Source organism: Haliotis cracherodii, unplaced genomic scaffold (assembly GCF_022045235.1).
Source record: "Haliotis cracherodii isolate W230 unplaced genomic scaffold, xgHalCrac1.p SCAF_6, whole genome shotgun sequence".
Classification (NCBI taxonomy): Eukaryota; Metazoa; Mollusca; class Gastropoda; order Lepetellida; family Haliotidae; genus Haliotis; species Haliotis cracherodii.
Genome location: NW_027266319.1, coordinates 49660158 through 49684589, shown reverse-complemented (window position 1 = coordinate 49684589; position 24432 = coordinate 49660158). Strand labels below are relative to the sequence as shown.

Genomic DNA, 24432 nt, shown 5'->3' with positions numbered 1-24432 from the left:
ATTGTTTTGCCACTGTCAGACGCTGATGACATGTAAGACAGGAGAGTTATCTCCCTTGGACTGTTGCCGAGGTCCTTGCACCGAGAGATGAGTGTGCGTCAGTGTTGTTGTTAAGTGACAACCAGAAACAACCATCCACTACAGTTCCTCATTTTGCCAATTCCAGAACAGAGGTGTGTTATATGATCTGTGTTACTACATCTTAGGTAGGCCACATTATCTGTTGGATATATTCAAAAAATGTCATATTACATTTATGATTTTTTCCAGATGCACCACACATTCAGTGGGATATATTTGAAATATACCACATCTTTTATAATATATTCCAGGTATGCAACACGATCTGGTGGATATACTTCAGAAATGACACATGATATTAACGATATATGCCAGATATACCACACAATCTGTGAGATATATTTCAAATATGCCATATGGTATTTATGATATATACCAGATATGCCACACAATCTGTGAGATATATTTCAAATATGCAACATGATATTTATGATATATTCCAGATATACCACACAATCTGTGAGATATATTTCAAATATGCAACATGATATTTATGATATATTCCAGATATACCACACAATCTGTGAGATATATTTCAAATATGCCATATGGTATTTATGATATATTCCAGATATACCACACAATCTGTGAGATATATTTCTAATATGCAACATGATATTTATGATATATTCCAGATGTACCACACAATCTGTGAGATATATTTCAAATATGCAACATGATATTTATGATGTATTCCAGATATACCTCAACAATCTGTGAGATATATTTCAAATATGCCACATGATATTTTGTATATTTTCCAGTTATTCACATGGAAACAGCTAGAAAACCTGTATTATAGAGACAAGAAGTTCTCAATAGAAGTGCATGATCCCAAACGGTAAGTGTTGATGTTGTGTGGAAGACGCCTCATTCCTGCGTACCGTGTGTCTAGTCACAACTGCACATGTAACTTCACAGATGTATCTTAAACCAGCTAGCATGGTTTATTTACCTGTTTGGTGTTAATTTGATTATACATCTGTCATGCATCCATAAATTGTCTAGACATAGTGCACTTATAATTTGAATCTCTGTGTTTGCATGAATTTAGAATTGAATGTTTCATTTGTTCTGAGTGGGGGTGGGGTTGAGAATACATCCTGGTTGTAACGATTGATGATTTATACAAAAAGAGGAAAAATAATTTAACATAATTTAGGAGACTGTACAGTTGTTAGTTTTTCAAAGGCGAATCATCGTACTTACTTTTGAAATGAAACCTTGAAATGGTGACCATGTTATCGTTATATCACTTCATAACCTGCTTCATTTGAATAAAGGTGCCTCAGGACTTACATATTGATACAAAATATTCAAATTAATATCAAACTACATGAAAATGGGTTCACTTTCTAACAGCTTGAAAGGAGGGTTGGTTTGCATCCTTCATCTAACATTCCTTTTTGGGAATTTGGGTTTTATGGTGAAGGAGACAAATATATTTTTTCCTGAAAATTACTCACAATTTGTACCTAAAACACATGCTAATGCACATGCTCACTGGATAACAAGTTTTGCATGATCTATTATATGGGAATCTTGTCAGTTTGACTAGTTTTTAAGATGTCCAAGATGGTGACCAAAGGGAGATAACTCTTTGAAGTTGTGCAGGATTGCATATTGAATGTGAATTGTTCCATTGGGAAAACCCTGACTTGCAGTGCCTGCTCTGCTTTTGTCTGTGCATGGCTGCATGCTCTGTCCCTTCATCATCATCACCATCACCATCATCACTATCAGTACCATTTTATCCTAGTTGTTACCAGTAGCAGAATCATCACCCTCTTCATTCTGCTTTAACCCTATTGGCATTATTGGCCTCATTTATCATCATCATAATCATCATCATAATCATCCTAGCATCTCACCATTCAAAATACATACGGAACTTGATTGAATAAATTAATTTTGATTATTCATTTTCTTAGCAACTTTGCACCTTTCATCACATACTAACAGAACTTCGCAAACACATCCAAAAGTACAACAAATATTGATGAGTGATTTCAAAACGTATCAGAGCAACGTCTTTGTGCATGTAGGACTGATACAGTGCAACCCATTTGCATGATTTTCAGAAACGACAGGTTAAGCTCTAATGTCCACTCATGGAATTTTGGATGACGTAACTGGCGGTTGAAGGGTTAATGGCTTGGAAATAGCGGGGTTAATGCATGGGTTGTTAGGATCCATGTGTGTTGTCATGGCAGTAACTTATCCAGGGTGTGGGGAATACTTGCTCGCGATCTTTCTTACGAAAATAGAATTTCAGAGGCACCTTCTTTCAAGTTGAAACAGGTATGACTTTTCTTTTTCCTTTGAAACTTATTTCAAAGGACCTTTTAAATTGAACCACGACTGTGAGTATTCAAAAAATGGTATATTGATTTTTGGATTTTATATTTTTTTTGTCCTTACATTTTTGGTGAAGTTGAAAAGGCCTCTCTTCCTTCAGGATTAAAAAACAAACATTATTTTTTAATCCAATTTGTTTAGAACGCAAAAATAAAATAGAATAGATGACCAGATTTTCAGGAAAATTGAGATCTTGAATGTTGGTGCATCAGCTTACCTGATATGTTTGTTCCGACTATTTAGTGTCATCCACACGTTGAGCAGTTTCAACCTTTATGAGGACGCAATACGTGAACCATTAACAGAATTTGATGACCTCTCGGATGCAATATCCGACCCGAGCACCCAGTAAGTATGTGACACGGCAGCAGGTTGGCCTTGGGAACAGCACAAAGCCAGGGAGCCTTGGTTGCTTGTAAACATCATGCACATCGTGAAATAATTTCTGTCTAACGTCTCTGTATGGATATGCCCTTGGGGAAGACTTATATTTAAATTTTGATTTTAAAATCGAAAATTAATTCAATAACATGTCGTTGAAATGGATTTTTAATGCTTCTGAAAATGAAAGTTTAGTTAAAATTGTTCCTTGAATGGAGAGGATAGTTTCAGTGGTGCTTTTGATCATGGCTCATGGTGGTTAAAGCGTTTTGTCAGGTTCTATCTACCGTGTACAATGTATGTCTACTTTTGGCGTCAATGTGATATTGCTTGAATAATGCTAAAAGAAGCGGTTAGACACGATTGTTTCTAGGTTTGTCAGCACCATACCATGCTGGTGGGTTTCACCAAGGTGGTAAATGTCTGACACCTGCATCACTTTGGGCTTTCCATGATATAACTGAAAAAATTGTTAAAAGCGGTGTTAAACCCACTCAATTACTTCTAAAAGAAACATCAGTTTAACCTCTTACTGTTCATCAGGGTTGTCACAGGGTTTGGAACTAACAGTTTTCGTCCACAAGTCCTTATAATGATAACATATAGCAAAACCTTAAAGGCCACATTTCTACTAGTCCTTATGATACCTTTACCATTGGGCAGTTTGGCAAGAACTACAGGACTAGTGCCAATTTCTAAAGCTGGGTGGATTAAATTAAGTTACGTGATTACAATTAGTGTTTCGGCTCCTGCTTTGGTCAACAAAGCAGCTGAATCAGACATCATCCTCATCCCTGCAGCAGCATTCCAACATCCACATAAACATTCCGATATCATCCCACTATGACAATATTGCTTGAAGCATATATATATATGTGCTTGTAGCTGCAATAGTAATCTTAGATTATTTCCAACATGTATCAAAATGAGAGATATATCTTCTTTGTGTTCTAGTTTGGATTGTGTATGCTTGTGGTTTTTTTTGTGTTATTTGTGTTTGCCTGTTGTGCACAGTTACCTGCCCGTGTGGTAGAATAGTTATCACTTATCATGGGATATGATTTTTCATTTGGTATATATTCACTTGATGTTGTGAAAGACAACATACCTTTGTCTTTCAGTTTTGTTGTTGGGGGCAGGGGTGGCCCAGTCGTCTAAGGCGTCGCGATCCACTGTGCAGAGTTGCGTCCCTTGGGCACGCCAGAAACCTATGATTGTGGGTTCTAATCCCGGTTCCCCCCGATTATGTTTCTAGGTTTGTCAGCACCATACCCGTGCTCGTGGGTTTCACCAAGGTGGTAAATGTCTGAGACCTGCATCACTTCGGGCTTTCATACCACATTTAGCTGACACGCCGTGATATAACTGGAATACTGTTAAAAGCGGCATTAAACCCAACACACTCACTCACTCAGTTCTGTTGTAACTGCAGAAAGATATGTTCCACAGCTTAAATAGATCTGTATGTGTGTGGTATTCATATGACAATAAGAACTATTTGTTGCTTTGACTATTTAAGCCATTAAAAAATTCTAGTAGTAAATACTGTACACATAGTAAGACGAATTCTAATCATTGATTTGTTCATGCTGTAAAAATATCTTCTCTATATGTGATGTTCACAAGATACTGTTGAGTCATGACTGGATAATTTACATGATAATTAATAGAATGTTCAGCTACATATAACATGCCATGCTCTGTCTTCAGGGTCTCTGTGAGCCGAAGAACGTTCGGCCCTGGTAACGTCAACGTTCATGCATGGTTCGCGGCAACACATCAACTTACAAAATGTGTCTGGCAAATGGCTGTCGCGCAACATCAGTTCTACCTCGATCGCAAACAAAGCAAGGTAGGACAATCTTCCTGATGATTTGAAATGTTTTGTATTTTCGGGTAAGGAAAGACAATTGGCCTTGTTTGTAAAAATTCTTTACATACTGGTTTCCCGATTAACTGGAGTTTATCTCTTAGCCATTTCTTGGATAGATCAACTGGGAATGCTATCTAATCGTGGTTAACGGTTGGTCAAGTCAACTGAGGTCTTGCGATTCAGAGTGCAGAGTTGTGTCCCTTAGGTGTTTCAGGATTTTTTTCACTGTGTTTTTGATCCAGTTATACATTTACTTGATCTGAAAACAAACAAACAAAAAACCAACAGAAGTTGTTTTTTTCTGGCTGGAAAACTTGCAGTCCTGATATCCCATTCTCTCCCTCTTCTTCCCCAACCCAGTCCTGAGTCCTTATTTGTATTGCTATTGTTTGGAAGAAAGCCAGAACATACTGTTTAGTTATCCCTCATTCTTGGAGACCAGCCTTCTGATCTCTGGCAATTGAAGTGTTTGAAATATGGCCATTGTAAAGATGTCATCGAGTAATTCGCTTCCCCAGATGTTGCATGAACTAGCCTGTGATATGCAGAAATCTGAATGGATAAGATATTTTATTTCACGATATGAAACAGAATTAGACAAGGTTAACCTGTCTATCAGGGTTCAGATCGATTTACTTTCTAGGACATTTGACTGACTGTTATCTGTGTCGAAAGATGTTTTCAAATTGGAAAATGATAATGAAGAAAGTTTGGTACACCTTGCACCATGTAATGAAATGGTAGATGTTTGATTAATCATGATTTATGGAACATATTTTACAACCTTAACATGAAGTTTATGTCATGAACTTTTATGTTTCAGGCAACATTGCCAAGTGCTCGGAGTATGAGCGAGATCGCTGCTGACTTATCCAAGAGTACCACATCATTACCCGGTTCTGTTGGCTCCGATCTCAGTCGTAGCGCCAGCTCCCAGAGCTTGCCCAGTCTTACCACATCCAGGTTTGATTGTGAGTAGAATTCTTACTGATGTGTTAATTGCTATGAAGAACTTTCTCAGAATAGCATTCTCCATATTTATTTCCACTCGGTACAGTGAAAGGAGATTAAAACAGGCAGAGCCTTTATAGATATCTCTCCCCAAAATTCAAACAAGCAGCAGTGGTATAATTATACAGTAGTATTCTCCATATGAGATCGTCCAATAGCTGCACTAAACATGCTGACTCCCACTGATACAGATTTCTGGGTATAGCATCCTTAACCCAGTGGCTACCACAGGGTGGCCAGAGTGACAATTAATGAGATACACCACATCTGTGGTGTAGTGGATAAATGTGGTTCAGTTCCCTGACCGTGTCATACCAAAAGATGGTAAAATGTGCTACTTGTTGTTACCCTGCCTGGTGCTCGACTGTAAGGGCATAAAACAAGGATTGGTTGGCTCTGAGTCAGTATAATGTCTTGAGGTGGTATCCATGTTAAACTGTGTCGTGGTATCTCAGTGGGCTGAAACTATAAAACAAGCATAAGTCCGGACCAGTACAGGCAGTCACACACATAGAGAATACTACACTCATTCTCGTCAGATACCATTTTTACGAAACGAGTGGACTTTCTATGGTATCTGACCGAGCGAAAGCGAGGTCAGATACCATAGAAAGTTCACGAGTTTCGTAAAAATGGTATCTAACGAGAATGAGTGTGGTATTTTATTTATTACCCACGGTAAATATATATTAAAGTGTAAATACATAACAACTTTCGTTCGTTGACAGACCAAACTGAAACCGGTTGCAAAATCTGGTTGCGCATGAATATTGATATATGACCAAATATGGGCATTGTTGACATGTTTATGCATACGCATTAACAACATGCGCCTGCTGTTCTGTTTGCAAACAAACCAGCACCGACCCTCAAGATGCTTTTGGAAGAAAGTCTTCAACTTATGGTAATTCAAGCGCAATGTTGTTAGTACGCAGGACACCGATAAGAAAATTTGAGATGTCACATTAGCGCCGCGCTTTGAATATCGGACCAACAGTCGCTCGCACTGCCGTGGTCCCGTTTGTGCAATCAAAATGGTTCGGTTTCCTTGATCTATCAGCTGAATTTATATCATGTCCGTACCATTTTGGAAGAGGGAAATCAGACTGTTCGCCAAAGACATTCATGTTAACTGTACCACCCTTTACTGAAGACGTGAAAATCAACAAACTCAAATCTGCCTTCTTGTCAATGACAGCTTCGAACGATCGAAGGGCAAGGTCGCCACCGGAATAAGAAAAGATAACCGCGATCCACTCACAGCGTTTCACGCTAGAGATAGGGAATGTTATTGTTCACATTTGTGATGTTTGGGGCCACAAAATCAGAAGTCAGGCACACTTCCATGGAGTTTTCGAATGATTTGTATCGGAACTGTGAACTATAAGTGATCTGGTCGTGCTGTCGTGTACGTTCATTCATGAACAACACCTCCCGAAACAGCGCCACAAAATACGCTTCAAAGGGGACACCGATGGCACAACCGGATCATCCCAAGTAAGTCTAGATATCTGTCCAGATAGTTTAAACAGACTTCATTTCACCACGCTTATCCTTTTACGTTAAATCAATTTGAAAGTTGCGAAAGTGGACGGGTGCGTCACGCTCAAGGGACGCGCTTGATCGGCAGTCGTACATTGTAAATCGATTTATAGATCTAGCTCGATTATATGTCTGTAGAAGCTTTATGCATAACTTATATAGAATGCAAACCGAATTTGATGCGTGTGACTATCTTGTTTGGTTTAATACAGTGTTTGTAAATATCTCTCATTCTCATGAATTTCTTCAGTTCTGCCTTGTATTCGCAAAATGAATGACGTCTCGCGATTTTTTTATGAATGAAAAATGTAGTCCCGGTGTGACAGAGGTCACGGTTATCCAATCAAAACGAATAAAACAAGGTCAACCTTGTACGACACACGTGTGACGTACGGATTTAGTATCTTACCACCTGTATCTTCACCACGTGGATAATAAATGTCACTATGTAAGTGAAGTAATCATGAATAATGCGATATCAAGCCCTATTTCACCTCACCACCTCGTATGAAATAACACGAACCAATGGGTGTATTACCAGTGACATGGACAAGTATGATTACCATACATTTAATTGGTTAACAAATCTCTGATCAAGAAACTTAGTGTCTATCCTTTAAAAAACTCATGATACATTTGAAACGAAAAGGCGAGCATTGGATTTGATTAAGGTAACACCCATTTTCAGTACCAGTAATAAAATAGTCTCTAATAATTGGTATCATTGCCTACTACTGGTTCCAAATATTTGCTTTGAGAGTTTTATATTAATGTCTTCCACTGACAATTAACTTGTGTACAGAAACGCATGCATTAAATGAAGAACTCAAATTTATAAAAACAGCATGTGTAAATACCAAATGAAGCTTTTTCAGCATGCATACAAAGGAGCTAATTTCCGAAACACAATTATGAGCAAATTTACTTTCTAAGTCAAGACTATATATTTAGAACAGTGATATACATCTAAAACATTATTTTATTTTTTTTAAATCTTAAGATGTTCAGTAAGTTTTGGAAAAACCCAATTGAGTATAGAGTGATGAATGGATGAAGGTAGACATACTGGTTACCCAATGAAAAATGTAATAACCCAAATAAAATAGAAACCCAAGAGTAAAAACTCAGTTGCTCAAAATGTTATGTGGAGCTCTGTCTTTCTTCGGGCGGAAAGAAGTTCTTGTTTCGGTTTACATGTTATCCTCCCTGCAGGCAATTTTTGGGAAATAAATATTGTTGAGGCCAAACTCCATGTTCATGAGTAAGCATATAACTGCAGTTGTGTGACCATCTCAAGATCAACTCAATCAACTGTTACAACAAAACAACCCAAGCAAGGCGAAGCAGTAATCTCCCTTCATAGGCTAGTGTCTTTTCTGAACACAACTCATCTCTTCAACCTTGTTAAGCCTTTGATGCTTAACGAGCAGGTAATCCTGCAGAGTAGTGAAGCCAGTGTTGTTCCAGAGAAGCCAGTTGGTAGTGATGGTGCTTGTTGTGTTGTGGTAGCTGATTGAGTGAGAAAGGCTGTGTAGATACTGGTTGACAGGGTATATAAGTTATGATGAGTTGAGATCTCTATGTCAGTCTAGTGCTATACGTGGCAGTCATAGAGATGGATGTGTCAAAGATGGAAACCTGTGCCCAATTTGTTGATGCCCTGGCTCTTTTGAATAGAGCTCTTCGTAGAGGTGAGAATAGGTTTTCTACTTTAGCGAGCTTGCCTCAGCTGTGTTAGGCTTGAACCATTAATAAAAAATTGCTGATTGATAAGTTGCAAGTCTCTCAGTGAGAAATAGAGTTTACTCCAGTTTTGTATAACATTGGCATTAGCTTGAAGCATTCATAAATTTGGTTATCCCCCAGTTGTTGTGTGATGGGATATTGAAGTGTGCTGTTACCAGACTTGACAAGACAAATTGGCAAAGTCTCCACAAGAAAAAGATATGGCCAGCTGAGTAAACTGATACCCAATGCATCAGAAACACTTGGGCGAAAACATTAAGCAAAAGTAATGTCTACAGAAAATTCATATTTCATACTGCTGGTGAAAATGCAGCACTCATACACCAAACAAACTCCCTTTTGCACAAATTTTTCAAAGAATTTTGCAATTTCTTGAAATAAAAGATCATTTACTTTGGTGAATTTTTTTCTGTTTTTTTCAGCTTATGAAATTTAGTAAAACAGCTGCATTTTGATGCTGTACATGGTATAATTGTTAAAGTTGAAGCAAGGATTCCAAACCTATTGTATTTTGTCTGTTGAACAGTGCCAAGCTTGTGTTCAGCTTTGATGTAGGTTAATTAGGGTATTGAGAGTTTATTAATTAGACTTGCTTAATTGCTTTATTGTCTTTTATTGGCAACAATAACGTGTTGATCTTACCCATCAGATCAAAGACTCGGAGTGCTTTGATCAGTGTGCAGGTAACAAATGCTGCTAAAACACCAACAGAACATCAAATACATGGGGAGGGAACATCAATATTATCACAGTATAGAACAATACAGCATCCTAACACCTTCTCAATAGCACCACAACACTTTCTCAATAACACCACATGTGTTCATTGGCATACTTAAATCTTGCATCAGCAAATATATTTGTAATTTTTAAAGACCCAGGAGAGAATAAACTTTTAAGATATTTTCTGAAAAAAATATGAGAGAACTTAATTGATTAGGATAAATACACATTATTGATTTTGAGCGTGTGGCTGATTGGAGTAAGATATGAGTCAGTGTGGTTATGGCCATGTTTTATTTGACAGAATTACAAATTATACAGCATTACTCATTTTAGGCACACTTGATGAACTATTGATTCATTAATATCACACCCTCTTGTGTTTGTCTTACATGTAGCTTGGGTAGCGGATCAATATGGCAAAACATTAGCATATGATGTTTTCAGCTCAGTTCAAATGCAGCCATACAATGGTCAGATTAATTTGAATGTGAGATTAAATCCACATTACATATTGCAAGTATAATTATTCTTGTTTCTTTATCCTAAAAAATATATGAGGAAGTTTGTATGATATTTTGTCATTAAAATACTTTATTGGTTCTATGTCTGATTATTGTCCAAAATGTCTAGTTTTTGTTGTTTGAATGTTAAGGTTTGGTTTGAAAAAAAATTCTTTGATCATCATCCAGTATCTCTATGAAGATACAAAATAACAGCTAACACTTCCAACAAAAGATAGGAGAGTGCCGTCTGCCAATATTTGTTCTGCCACTATACAGTCTGGACAAAGAATGCAGCGCAATCAGGCTTACTTATTGGATTCAATCATCAAATAAACCCACAGCTTTAGACATAATGTGTGAGGAAACAGCTAGACTCAGCAAATACATGCAGCAAAAACAAGCAAGGGTGGTAAAAATCACACAGTTAGTGCCACAATGACAGTTAGACAGTGTGTTGTTTCACACCATTAGTAAAACAATAGGGCTCAACAGACAGCCTTGTCACCTCAGGGGGTAATCCACTTTCACAAGCTTAGCTGGCATCACTGGACCCAGTCCCTCTCCCACCCTAAGGGGATCAGCTCCACCCCATTGTCCTGCCCTCCTCTCAGCTTGAAGGGATAAGCCGAGGGGATTATCCCAGCTATATTACAGGCAGTAGAGTTGGAGGGTTCATTTGCAACTTGGACCTTGTGTAGTTCACCAGTACGAATTCTTATCAGAATGATACTAAGTATGAACATATTTTATTGCATATTAATGTAATGTTTATAAGGGTTACTGTGAATAACATTTGAATCATGTATTACAAATCTGTGCCTGGGACTGTAAGGTGAATTTTGTTTTTAAAGTTAAATGCAATTATGCTTGTGAAACACATTTTTAAATTGAAGTGATCCTAACAATGTTTTATTCATATTACCATGTTATGTTCTCATCTTGCTGTTGGCTCTGTGGAGCAGATTGGATTAATTATACAGTTTATGAGAAGTACTCCAGCTTAGGGCATGTTTCCTAGGTTATCGCAGAATATTGATCTGGCAGGAATTATCCACGATATCCAGGTATTTCCTGGCAGTCTCCTAATCCCACATTCCCAGCTATTTTTTCTGCCGTATGACATCACCACTCTGCAGCATATAGAAGCTATTGATTTTCTGCACTTGACTGTACACAATGTGCACGAAGCAGACTCTCCCTGCTGGCATCCATGATGAGGCTGATTCAGGCTAGGGTGAACCCTTTGTGGCTGGACCACCATCCACTTCCCAGTGTATATATTTGTAACCCGTAAGCCGGAGTACATGTGATCTGCTTGAGACATTTGGGTGTAGGAGGGCATACACAATGTTTGAAGGTAATGTAGACGCAATGAGGTCACGTCTGTGTCATGGGTAGATGACTCGATTGATCGAGGAGGGCCCTACCCTTTCCCATTGAAAAAAGCTATGCTATGAATTCAATACTGTCATTGAATGGGCAATGTTGTGTTTACAGCTAAGAATGACAGCTATGTCGATCTTGCCTGTGGGAAGTGTCTGAGTTTATCTAGGTTGATGCTAGGTTGATGTTTTATTTTTTAGTTTAGATTTATGCCTGTGTTATACTTGTGTTTCTAGTTTAAGAGATCTGTGTATTGTGACTACGATGTGTGTATTGAGATGTGTAGCCGTCATGAGAGTGTCAAGGAAGGTACTTATCGAGTTGCTGTGGGATGATGACAGATCCTGTGCATCATAAACCATTGTCACTTCCTGAATATTTGCAGTATTTCCTCATTGACATGTTGGAACATAGTCATGACTGACAAAGGTTGATTTTTTAACCACATCGGTGTTTCTGTGTGTGTGTTGTATTTTTCAAAGACTTAATGGGGGTTTGTTTTATTTAAGTGATTCTGGGAGACTAGTTTGTTTGTATTTCAGTGATTCTCGTAGACTTATGATGTTGTCTGTCTATTTCAGTGAACATCGAGCAGACGGATTCGATCAAGGCCCAGCGTGAGATGTACCAAGCGTTGCGTGCGAGGAAGGAGGCGTTGGAGGAGACCCTGAGGAAGAAGACAGAAGAGTTGAAGAGACTATGCTTCCAGGAAGGGGTAGGTTGGACCATCAGTCTGCATTATCCTGTCGTATGTGTCCTGATCAAATTTAAGACTACTCTTAAATGTTTTGGTCAAATAAACTCAGCTAATGATAGTCCATATATATTGACAGCTTCTGAAATTGATACAGAAAGTTGACTGAGGCACAGATGCAGATTATGTTGTTACTATAATACTAAACTGATGTATGTTTTCCAGGAACTGACTGGGGAGCTGCCCAAAGAGACCCCCCTTGTTCCAGGGGAGCAGATCCCCACCTTCCGGAGGAGGGTGGGGACGTCCTTCTCCCTCTCAGCCAAGGCAGTCAGCGGCACAGATGAGGTTGGCCTCTTTGTTATGTATTTGGTTTTCAAAATGGAAATAGTAACAATGTACATAAACAACAAGCATTGCTACAACTTGATATTGCTAGTTGCCAAGTCTTGATAATTCTCTGTGGAACACTTTGTTGTGGACACATCTGACATTGACCTTGCATTACAGCGCGAGGACCAGTTGGCGAAGATGGAGCTGGAGTACGAGCTACAGAGTAAGATCACCAGCGCAGCTCACAAGTTGGCCCAGGACAAGGCTGTGGGCAAGAATGTGCGCAAACAGAGGCGGCAGTCCTACAACCGAGCTCTACAGAAGGTATGCATTGGCTAGACGTAGACTTGGCCTTAGGAAGAATGAGATAAGGGTTATATGGTCTTTAATCTGCTATGTCCACAAAAGTTGTGAACGAAAATCAATGGATCCTTGTAATAACCCTCAGATGGCCCTGAGAAATCAGGGATACCCAGAAAAACCTTGTAAGACTGTTCCACAAATCAATACAGTTGGAACTGCTGTACAGTTGAAAGCAATTATACAGGGATTCATCTAGGATTCCAAACTAAATGCCATTAGCAGACAAATTGGGAAATAATTGTTCAAAATTGGATTGCTGTTCTTTTTTACTTACATTCTGAGGTATTGGGACTCAAATTGGGAAGTTTTACCTTTGCTACAGACTTGGGATCTCTGGGCAGATCTAAGTATGTTCCTGTTATGTAATATGAAATATCAGCATGTTATCTTGGGTGTACCATCCCGAATGAATGATGCACTGCTTTGACCAGATTGTTTGTTATTTCAGCTCAAGGATATGGAGAAGAAACTGAATGAAATGAAGCGCATGGCGGGGAAGGTTGGACTGCGAGCAGCGTCCTCCACGTATGATGGTACGTATCTCCACGTGCACACTAGGCTGTCCAATTCCCTCAGTGACGAAATGCTTTACCCCGTTAGAGAGTTAGACAGCCGTGCATCGCATTCTCTGTGGTTTCCCCGCAACAGATCAACACGATCCTTCCGTCACAAATCGTTTGTTGAATCCTGCAGTGATGAGACACTTTTTGAGGAGTCTGACGAAGATGAGGATGTGGATGGTAGCTTTTTGACTGGGGCGCGAGCTTCTTGGCATCAGTACCTCCTGGAGAAGAGTCTTAGTGTACCCAAAGCACCCATGAAGGAAAGCCAGGTCTGAGGATGGATACTCAGGAAGAGCAAGATGGTGCTGGGGAAGATGGCATTGTAGTGATAGGCTTCCTTTAATCGTGGACAGGGACATGTTTTTACCATTACATGGACTTGAAGCAATGCTGAATATCCCAAAGACTATTGGGTCACTTGTTATTGTACAGCTCTCACAGCATTACATGGTGCTTTTGCAAGATGTCTCATGCATATCAGTGCATAATGTAGTATAGTGTGGATGATTGATGCATGGAGTGCATGGTGACAGTGTGGTGTAATCGTGACAGGACGCCTCAGATTATGTACTTGTGATTGTATGCATGGTGTTCACGGCGGGCCAAGAGCGTAATAGTATGCATGGTGTCTGTAACTATACAGTGTCGTGAGTATGCCACTGACATTATGCATGGTGTCCGAAGTAAATGAACTGTATGCATGTATGGCAGCATTTGAGGTGTTTGTGTGATTGTTTTGTTGTTGCCATGCACTTGTTCTTTGTTTTCATTTTGTTTGCATACTGATCTGTGTCTTCCAAATTTTAAATGTCATTTACCTGCTTGTTAAATATCTCAGGTAGATACAGAGTTCTCAGCATTATATAAATGATCTGTATGCGTCGTCTTCCAGGGGGTCAGAATCCCAATGGCATGTAGTCCTACTCCTTAACTTATTCCAGTCAGATATCAAATTATATCTTGGGTGGATCTCTGCAGTCTCAGTGTTAGCAATGCATTTATCTCTTTATGTTTTGTGTGGCATGATAATGTACAAGCATTTTATTTATTTTTGTAATAAAATTTTATGTTTCCTTATTTTTGTTTTCGTTTCCTTGTTTCTGTGTCATTTGCACCACCCACGGCCAGGGTCACATTTATGATTTGCATGGCTTTTTATTTAGTTTTAATGTAGCCGTAGCTTTACTGCATGAGTGGGTGTGAACCAGCTTCCCAACGGGATTCAGCATTGTGAAGAGTCCATGCAATGTTGTGCTTTCCATGAATACAGACTTCAGTATTGGTGAGCCTGGTGCATGGTAGAGGTCCAGCCACATCCACATCCTTGATCGATGCTCACGTGTCAAATTTTGTTTTTCCAGTCATATAATTAGGACAGATGATTGTGATTGAAAATCTGTCATCCAACAAACACTGTCACCTATTGTCAATTATTACAATGAAACACAGTTTAACCTTCCTTTTCAAAGGAAAAACAATATTTTCAACATGCACTTACTTCTCGTTAATTGTAGTCTCAAGATGTAATTGATATATTGTTGCTAACAATTGTTGTGTGTAGGTGCTACAACAACATGTCAAAAGGTTCTCACACACAGGTGTAGATTAATGGGGGATAGACTTGCACCAGGAACATGTGACCAGTCAGGCGCGACTGTTGATTTGTGTACCATCCACTCAACCGTGACAGTCTCAGCAATTAGAAAGACCTCAATTGTGGAGCGAGACAGGCCAAGTGGAATGTCAGACTGTCAAATGTCAAATCTCTTGCGTTGCTGTGTATTCTGCACATGTTATCTTGTATGATGTGTGTACCTGGGAGACGAGATTGATAAGGTCCAATAAATGTGTCATGGGTCCTCCTGAACAACAGCTGGAACCACTGTACAACAGCGTCTACGAGCTGGTCAACAGCAACATGGACCTTTCAAATCTGGCACAGCAATATCAAAACTCTTTTTTTTCAGATTTAGAATCAGGAATAGGTGTTTTAGTGTTCGTCATATATTGAAATGGGAAAAATATAGATAAAGACAACATTTCTTATTTCAGGTACAAGGGACATTTTATGAGAATTTGTCTCCAATGTGATAGCCAGTTTTATGTATATTAGCAAGGGTATGAAAGTAAGGCATTGCTGTGTTCACTCAAATCCCATCACACCAGGATTCAATGGGTTAAGTAAGCCATAATTCCTGGTGTTCATACAGTGAAAGTTCATGTAGCTGAAATATTGCTCAATAAAAGTGTTGCATGCCATTTCATTTGCAAAATCAGCTATAGCTGGAAGCACTCCTAAAATCTCAACAGTCAAACAGAACTTGTCATCTCAGCTGTGTAAGTTGTGAAAGGCGGTGATTGCTCCTGAAGATATTTCAGCCATAGTGTTCTTGTCTGTTACTGCCTGCGTGTATGTTGGTTCACTGTTGTTTGTCTGACGGTCAGATGTACAGTGATGTGTTTGCAACGTGTGGTATGTGTAACTAACAGTCATTTTCCCCAATTTCTCCCCGTTTGCAGCACAAAGCGAGGATAGTCTCCCCTTAACAGATAGTGGTACGTCAGTACTGTGTATACCGACTGCACGTACGCTCGAGTCGGGAGTGTGTTTCAGTGTTGCTGTAATAAACATCTTGTACAGTGTTCTGCTAATGACAAAAAGTATTAAAATGACAGGCTTCAAAACTAATTACATGAACATGAAAGAAAATTTTAAGGTTCAAATAAAATTTAATAATATGTACACATATATATGTTACAATAATTTTGTCTATTTCAGATTTGAATTCTAAAAGAAACTAGCTTTTTGCTTGTAAACAAAATCATTCATTTCTTTTAAGTAGTCCAAATGTAAATATGATCTTTAAGTAACCTATGCTTGGAGGGCAGAATAGTTTCATTACACTTAAACTCAATTGGACAAAGAACACTGTACAATATCGTGCTGCATGGTACAATGATAACATGGAGTCATATTTTTATAATTTTGCCTCTAATTTCCACCCACGTATTCATTTTCAGCTAATGAGCATAATACTTTCATTTTTCATTTGAGTTTGCCAAGTTGCTAATGCATGGCCAAAGATGGATCTAAACTGGAAGCATTGTCTTTGTTCTGCATGAACTGTAACATGTTGACACCATTTATATCAAGTGCACACACCCTAAAACAATTCTGTAATGTTTGCAATTTCCTTAGCAACAGTAATGATCTCTTTATCCCACCTGTGTCAATTCATTGCATGTATACCCAGTAAGGAATGCATTTTTCATTAAATACACATTTCTAATCGAGATCTAAATATTTAAAAAAAATTCAATTATTATTTTAAATTGTTAACTTTGAATTTATTTAGTTTCAAACACCTATAGCATTGCAATATAGTTTCACCAAATTTTTTACTAAGACTGACACTATTTAATGTATGGACAATGGTTTTCAGTAAATGACAATCCACGACAAATTGCAGATTTATGCGAATATTCTGAAGGTTTGAATGTTAGTGCATGGGCATTGATAAAATCGTAGTGATAATGGTTCAAATGCATGTGAGTTACCCCCCTTGATTTTGATTAGAATTTGAAATTGCTTTCATAGAACAGGAGAAGATATGTATTTTGTGAACGAAAAGTAAGGTCAGTGTGCTCTGCCTGTGTTGACGATTTGTGCTGATTTTAAAGGTGGCATTCTTTGATGGTTGCAGATTCAGAGATTGTGTCTCCAGCTCAGTCGCCCCCGGTTCAGCGTTACCAGCGTGAACAGCCCGCACCACGCCCTCAGGTGGGAGATTTGGGAAGCTCTAACAATAGCTGATACATAGTTATACAGGGCTTGACTTACCTGCACCAGTGTAACCTAGTATTGAAAAGTGTAACCTATTATTTGTGTCTTCATGCACCAAATGTATGTCAAAAACATTCAGATTTGTGTCTGATTAAAGCTCACATTTCCCAACAATGATCTTTAAACACACTCAATACATCTAAGCTTTAAAGACCATACTACATCACTAATCCCTGGGTTATGTGTAATTTGTCTTGCTTTCTTGGGCTTGATGTAAAATGTTCATTGGGTTTAAAAATAATTAATTTTAGATGAAACAATGTTGTGATTGAGAGTGAAAATAAGCCCTATTTAGCTTCAAGAGGTTTACACATGAATGATGAATGTATTGTTGGTGTTGGTTTTTTTCAGGGAAATGTGATAGAGCGGCCTCCAATCTCTTCTCAGTCATTCCACCACCAGCAGCGTCCCCCGGATGAGGACAACCTTGTCCCTCCCCAACCTATCCCCCACAGTGTCACCCTCAGCCCTAGTCACAGCAGGTATGTACTGACAGCCAGGCTCAGGACACTCACAGTGTCACCCTCAGCCCTAGTCACAGCAGGTATGTACTGACAGCCAGGCTCAGGACACTCACAGTGTCACCCTCAGCCCCAGTCACAGCTGGTATGTACTGACAGCGAGGCTCAGGACACTCCCAGTGTCACCCTCAGCCCCAGTCACAGCAGGTATGTACTGACAGCCAGGCTCAGGACACTCCCAGTGTCACCCTCAGCCCCAGTCACAGCAGGTATGTACTGACAGCCAGGCTCAGGACACTCACAGTGTCAACCTCAGCCCCAGTCACAGCTGGTATGTACTGACAGTGAGGCTCAGGACACTCCCAGTGTCACCCTCAGCCCCAGTGACAGCTGGTATGTACTGACAGTGAGGCTCAGGACACTCCCAGTGTCACCCTCAGCCCCAGTGACAGCTGGTATGTACTGACAGCGAGGCTCAGGACACTCCCAGTGTCACCCTCAGCCCCAGTCACAGCAGGTATGTACTGACAGCCAGGCTAAGGACACTCACAGTTGTCTCCCTTCCGTCATGTTGAAATGGGTTTGCAAGTTATTCATCCATCCTGATTTTGTTTTGGTGAAAAGTGTTTCATGTACTGAAAAATATTGCTTTTTATTTAATTTTATGTAAATAACTCAATTTGTTGATACAGTATATCATATTTTTAACTCTCTATCCAAAACTCCCTAGTATAAATAATTTATCTATTAATTAATTTGCTGTGATATAGCTGGAATATTGCTAGTGCGGCGTTAAACAAAAAAATAATATTTTATTCCAAAATTTAACACTTTTTATTTTTCACTTTTTTTTGTGATTAAAAGATGTAAAAATATTAAAGTTTTGAAAACATTTCTTTTTGTACAATATATGTATATATGCCTTTAATATTCTCCCCGTGGTGATGGAAGTATAACTATGTATATGATGTAATGCATGCTCTTTCATCTCATACAACTGAATACCTTTAGTCAGTGCAAGACTGTAAGCGCATACTGGAATTATCAGGTTTTCAATGTGATTTTATAATTTCCAAAAAGAAAATGATAGTATGCCTCACTTTACATAAATGTGCTGTGATCAAATGAATATTAAGATAGACACTAATTTTGCCTGTTTTTCATTGCAGAATGCTTGTTTTTCAAATTTTGGATAATGTTGTTAACATGTTGAGTGTTTGATAACCTGACTGCAGAACTGGAGATTGTGCACAGTTTACTAGCGTCCCTTAGCTGTCTGGGCAGTGGAGCTTTCTACTTAACCCCCAGGCTAACCATCACCCCCTCTCTCTAACACAGTCTTCATCTCACTGCTTGCTTGCATAGTCCCTCCCTTCATCTTTCTCTTCCTTCATCTTTCTCTTCCTTCATCTTTCTCTTCCTTCATCATATACTGCAGTTCATCCTTGTATCTTTTATCTTCACCTTCATCCTGTAGTCCTTCCTTTTATTATTATGACATCCCACTTCCTCATGAACATATATATTGACCCACTTTGAAAACGCATATTCAATTGTACTCTTTGGCAAAATGGCCACAAAATTCATTTTAAGTTGTTCTGTGTATTTAGGCATGAGATAATCAAACAGCAATAAGCTCGTTCAGGTTTATTTCGAGATAGGCACTGAACTCTTCCTGTCTGAATCTTGAAAAACGTGACTCTGTGTTTTCATTGTGTCAGTGTATCTCCCACCTCTATCATCATAAGATCCCTCTTCCTCATCCGATCATGCAAGTCTAACAAAACAAGTCTTGTCATCCATACAAAATCTCACAAAATCTCTTCCTTTATCATGTCCATGTTCATGTCGATCCTTCATCATTTTCTGTAGCTCCAAAGTCTCTTCTCTTTTCCAAGACTTCATTCTCCCAATCTTAAACACATTTACACTGTTTGCTTGCACCACTCACTCATTGACTTTGGTTGATGCAGCTCACTGTATTCCAATTGCGTGGATTGATGCTCATAATGTCAGTCACTGGATTGTCTGGTCCAGACTCGATTATTTACAGACCACTGTCATATAGCTGGAATATTGCTGAGTGCAGCGTTAAATAACAAACAAACATTGACCTAATAATGCATAAATATCTGTTACATCAACATTTCAATGAACATCACACCCCCACGTCACCATCCTGACAATGAACATCATACCCCCACGTCACCATCCTGACAATGAACATCACACCCCCACGTCACCATCCTGACAATGAACATCACACCCCCACGTCACCATCCTGACAATGAACATCTCACCCCCACGTCACCACCCTGACAATGAACATCACACCCCCACGTCACCATCCTGACAATGAACATCACACCCCCACGTCACCATCCTGACAATGAACATCACACCCCCACGTCACCATCCTGACAATGAACATCACACCCCCACGTCACCACCCTGACAATGAACATCACACCCCCACGTCACCATCCTGACAATGATCATCACCCCCACGTCACCATCCTGACAATGAACATCACACCCCCACGTCACCATCCTGACAATGAACATCACACCCCCACGTCACCGCCCTGACAATGAACATCACACCCCAACATCACCACCCTGACAATGAACATCACGACCCAAGATCACCACCCTGACAATGAACATCACACCTCAACATCACCACCCTGACAATAAACATCACTCCTCAACATCACCACCCTGACAATAAACATCACACCTCAACATCACCACCCTGACAATGAACATCACACCTCAACATCACCACCCTGACAATAAACATCACACCTCAACATCACCACCCTGACAATGAACATCACACCTCAACATCACCACCCTGACAATAAACATCACACCTCAACATCACCACCCTGACAATGAACATCACACCTCAACATCACCACCCTGACAATAAACATCACACCTCAACATCACCACCCTGACAATAAACATCACACCTCAACATCACCACCCTGACAATAAACATCACACCTCAACATCACCACCCTGACAATGAACATCACACCTCAACATCACCAACCTGACAATAAACATCACGACCCAACATCACCACCCTGACAATGAACATCACACCCCCACGTCACCGCCCTGACAATGAACATCACACCCCAACATCACCACCCTGACAATGAACATCACGACCCAACATCACCACCCTGACAATGAACATCACACCTCAACATCACCACCCTGACAATGAACATCACACCTCAACATCACCACCCTGACAATAAACATCACACCCCAACATCACCACCCTGACAATAAACATAAAACCACAACATCACCCCCCTGACAATGAACATCACACCCCAACATCACAACCCTGACAATGAACATCACCCTGACAACACCACCCTGACAATGAACATCACACCCCAACATCATCACCCTGACAATGAACATCACACCCCAACATAACCACCCTGACAATGAGCATCACCCTGACAACACCACCCTGACAATGAACATCACACCCCAACATCACCACCCTGGCAAATGAACATCACACCCCAACATCACCACCCTGGCAAATGAACATCACACCCCAACATCACCACCCTGGCAAATGAACATCACCCTGACATCACCACCCTTGCATCCAGATCCCCCTGTAGTATGCTTGTTCTAATAGCCTACATAGAAAACCCCACGATATGTGTTCTACCTTGTTCATCAAACACTGTAAGTATCGGTTCCTTTTTGTTGACTACACCAGAGCCTTTATTCACGACTATCATAATATACCCTTTCATCATAATCATAACATAACTGGTTTTGAAATAACTTATCCTACAAACAGTAGGGGTGTGACATGATGGATAGCAGTTTATTATTTTTTCAACAAAATCAAAATCATTTTTAGAATCGACACATTTTTCAGGTATGAAACAATATTATGTTTTCAGAATTAGTGAAATTGTTTCTTGGTTTTGATATGGTTTTTGCTGTTAAAAAAATAGTAGTACGAAAGTTATCCAACTGATAGATATTTTGTACAGTTCTTTTTACCATTCATATGCTTACAAAAATACTGAAATTACATGGAGTCATTCTGATCAAATCTACATTATTGTATAAGCATATTTTGCAAACAGGATCATGATACAGTCAAACACTTTTGTGTCAAACTTTGATGTGTCAAACCACCTGGGTCAGAACAGGTCTTCAACAATCTACACTTCCCATAAAAGCCAACTATGTTTGTCATAAGAGGCGACTAACAGGATCGGGTGGTCACGCTTGACTTGGTTTGATGCATGTCATTGTATCCCAATTGCGTTGATCGATGCTCATGATGTCAATTCCTGGATCCCTTCAACTTTGACACAACAGTGTTTAGCTGTATGTATGTTATTGTAGTACAATCATTTCACCCCTTATGAACAATCCCAGTGATATTTCTTTTCCAATGGTATACCTTATATTCTAACCATATCCACACAGTATACACCTAACATACTGACAGCATGCCCCTCCCTAACACATCTGCCTGGCTTCCTCTAACCTCTAACTGGCTGTGCGGCTGTCCGTGCGTCCGTCTGTACCTTGTGCATTGTTTCTCTCTGCAGTCCCCAGCTGTGTGGTGGCTACCTGGCCAGCAGCGTGTACGCTACCCGCACGCAGTACCGCAGTCAGATGTATCCCACACTCAACAGCCGGAGTCGTTCTTCTTCCAGCAATCAGTCGGAGTATGACAACATGAAGCATGCTGGGCGGCTGGAAGGAAGTCTGGACAGTGGCTTCAGCTCGGCCAACAACATGTACAACATCAACTCCCAGCGCACCTCCCACTACGAGAGCACCGACCACCTCAAGACAACAGCAAACCCCAACTACCAGGGCGACGGGGTGTTCGACGACAGGCTCAATCTGCCGTCGAAGCATGGCAGTCTCGACGGAGCTTATCGGAAAGCTCAACAGAAATATAACAGCTTGGAACGCAACACGAGACAGGAGCATCCCGGAAATGACCCCAACCTGCCCGAGTTGACGCCATCACGATTTGGGAGTAAACGTGAATCACAGACTGAGTATGAGTACGATCCGCCATCGCACCGGAGTAGCATCATGGTCGAGGTGCCAGTGCATCACGAGGAGCATAGTGGTAACCGTGGTGATGGACAGACTTATTATAGTGAAAAGCATTTCTGGCAGGAGGCTGCGCCGACAGATCCGTCACCAATTGTACGTAGCCCAGAACCAGAACGGAAAGACAATGCTGGCAGATCTGAGAGTCCTCATGTTGATCAGTGTTACAGCCCGCGTGGGTTTGAGGGATCGTATACGAGGTCGGAGAGATACGTGTACCCTGCCCCAAGTGACCAAAGTGGTAATGCGAGGGTCCGAGAGTCTCAGCCATCACCACAATCGAGTTCTCTTGTGACTGTCACGCGACTTCAACCCCATATGGAAGTCAGTAAGCCATATGAAATGGCAGACTTTTACAAATATAGTGAACGTTTACGGCGTCAACGGTTGATAGAACATTACCAGAGACAGTTGATAGGAACTGAACGCATCTCTCGGGCCAGCACTCCTTCACAACACTCCACAGATAGTGGAAACATAGATGAAACATCACATCATTCGGGGTCCAGCCAGTTCCAGTCCAGTTCTAACCTAGTCCACCCCTCTAGTCCATATCGGGCTTGTACCCCCCAATCCCCAACCTATTCGACAACATCCTCAGTGTCTGTGGGCCACCCCCCAGGGATGTACGGCCAGCAGCAGCAGCATCCTGGAGGAGGGGACCATCCTCAGTATGGCGGGACGCGGGAGGTGACCAGCTCCTTCCAGACAGTCAAGAGTCATGGTCCCGGAGTGCAATATGTGCAATCGATGTCGTTCCGTGCACAACAAATCCAGAGTGCTGCAGCTGCGCAGCATAAAGTCTACCAGCCGCTGCAGCGTATGAAATGTGAGCCCATTAAAAAGACCTTCAACCCGTCAAACTCCACACTAAGGTGAGAGTCAGCCATTGTTGGGCTGGCTGGTGTGGATCTCGGGGTCGTGTGTGTGTAAACACTTCTTTCACGGTCAGATGGAGGACAGGTCATAAGTTCAATGGTGTGCTGTGATTGGCTGCAATAATCATAGCCTCAAACCCACTGGTTTCTCTGTGTGCAGTGTTTTACCTGCTGCTCTTAGCCTCCAACCCAATTTTTGATTTTCAGTTGCCATGTGAATGAAATAACGCTGTTTCTAGTTGATGCCAACTGACTCTACCACTTCAATAGACAAGACTGTGCCTGCATTACTTGTGTTGACTTTATGTTTGGCTTTGACCATGCCTAGTATTAATCATGACAAACAACAGGACATGACAATTCAGGGTTAATTGCAATTTTTGCCAATCAGACTTTTATGTAAAATTCTTGACATGCTTCAACAAAACTGCAGACTTTTTGAATACCATGCAACGATTATTTTGCTGCCATCGAACATATAGTCATAATGTGCTTTGAATGCATGTGATTCTATGCCAATATTTTTTAATTTATTTTTGGTGTGTATGCCTGAAGTGTT

General features: G+C 40.3%; 1 protein-coding gene across 10 annotated transcripts in view; it reads left to right on the top strand.

Moving 5' to 3' along the window:
* LOC139446707 (FERM domain-containing protein 4A-like) overlaps positions 1–24432 on the top strand; it is a 222782-nt gene that overhangs the window by 149311 nt on the left and 49039 nt on the right. For 7 of the 10 annotated variants that reach the window (XM_071227995.1, XM_071227986.1, XM_071227992.1 and 4 more), the window contains exons 11-22: positions 846–922; positions 2683–2787; positions 4531–4672; positions 5517–5664; positions 12186–12319; positions 12524–12646; positions 12809–12955; positions 13443–13527; positions 16078–16113; positions 17262–17338; positions 17753–17883; positions 22476–23870. In XM_071227995.1, coding sequence (XP_071084096.1) covers positions 846–922; positions 2683–2787; positions 4531–4672; positions 5517–5664; positions 12186–12319; positions 12524–12646; positions 12809–12955; positions 13443–13527; positions 16078–16113; positions 17262–17338; positions 17753–17883; positions 22476–23870 — 2600 coding nt within the window. The remainder of the gene's footprint in view (positions 1–845; positions 923–2682; positions 2788–4530; positions 4673–5516; positions 5665–12185; positions 12320–12523; positions 12647–12808; positions 12956–13442; positions 13528–16077; positions 16114–17261; positions 17339–17752; positions 17884–22475; positions 23871–24432) is intronic. The other 3 variants (XM_071227990.1, XM_071227989.1, XM_071227987.1) reach the window with 3 other exon arrangements.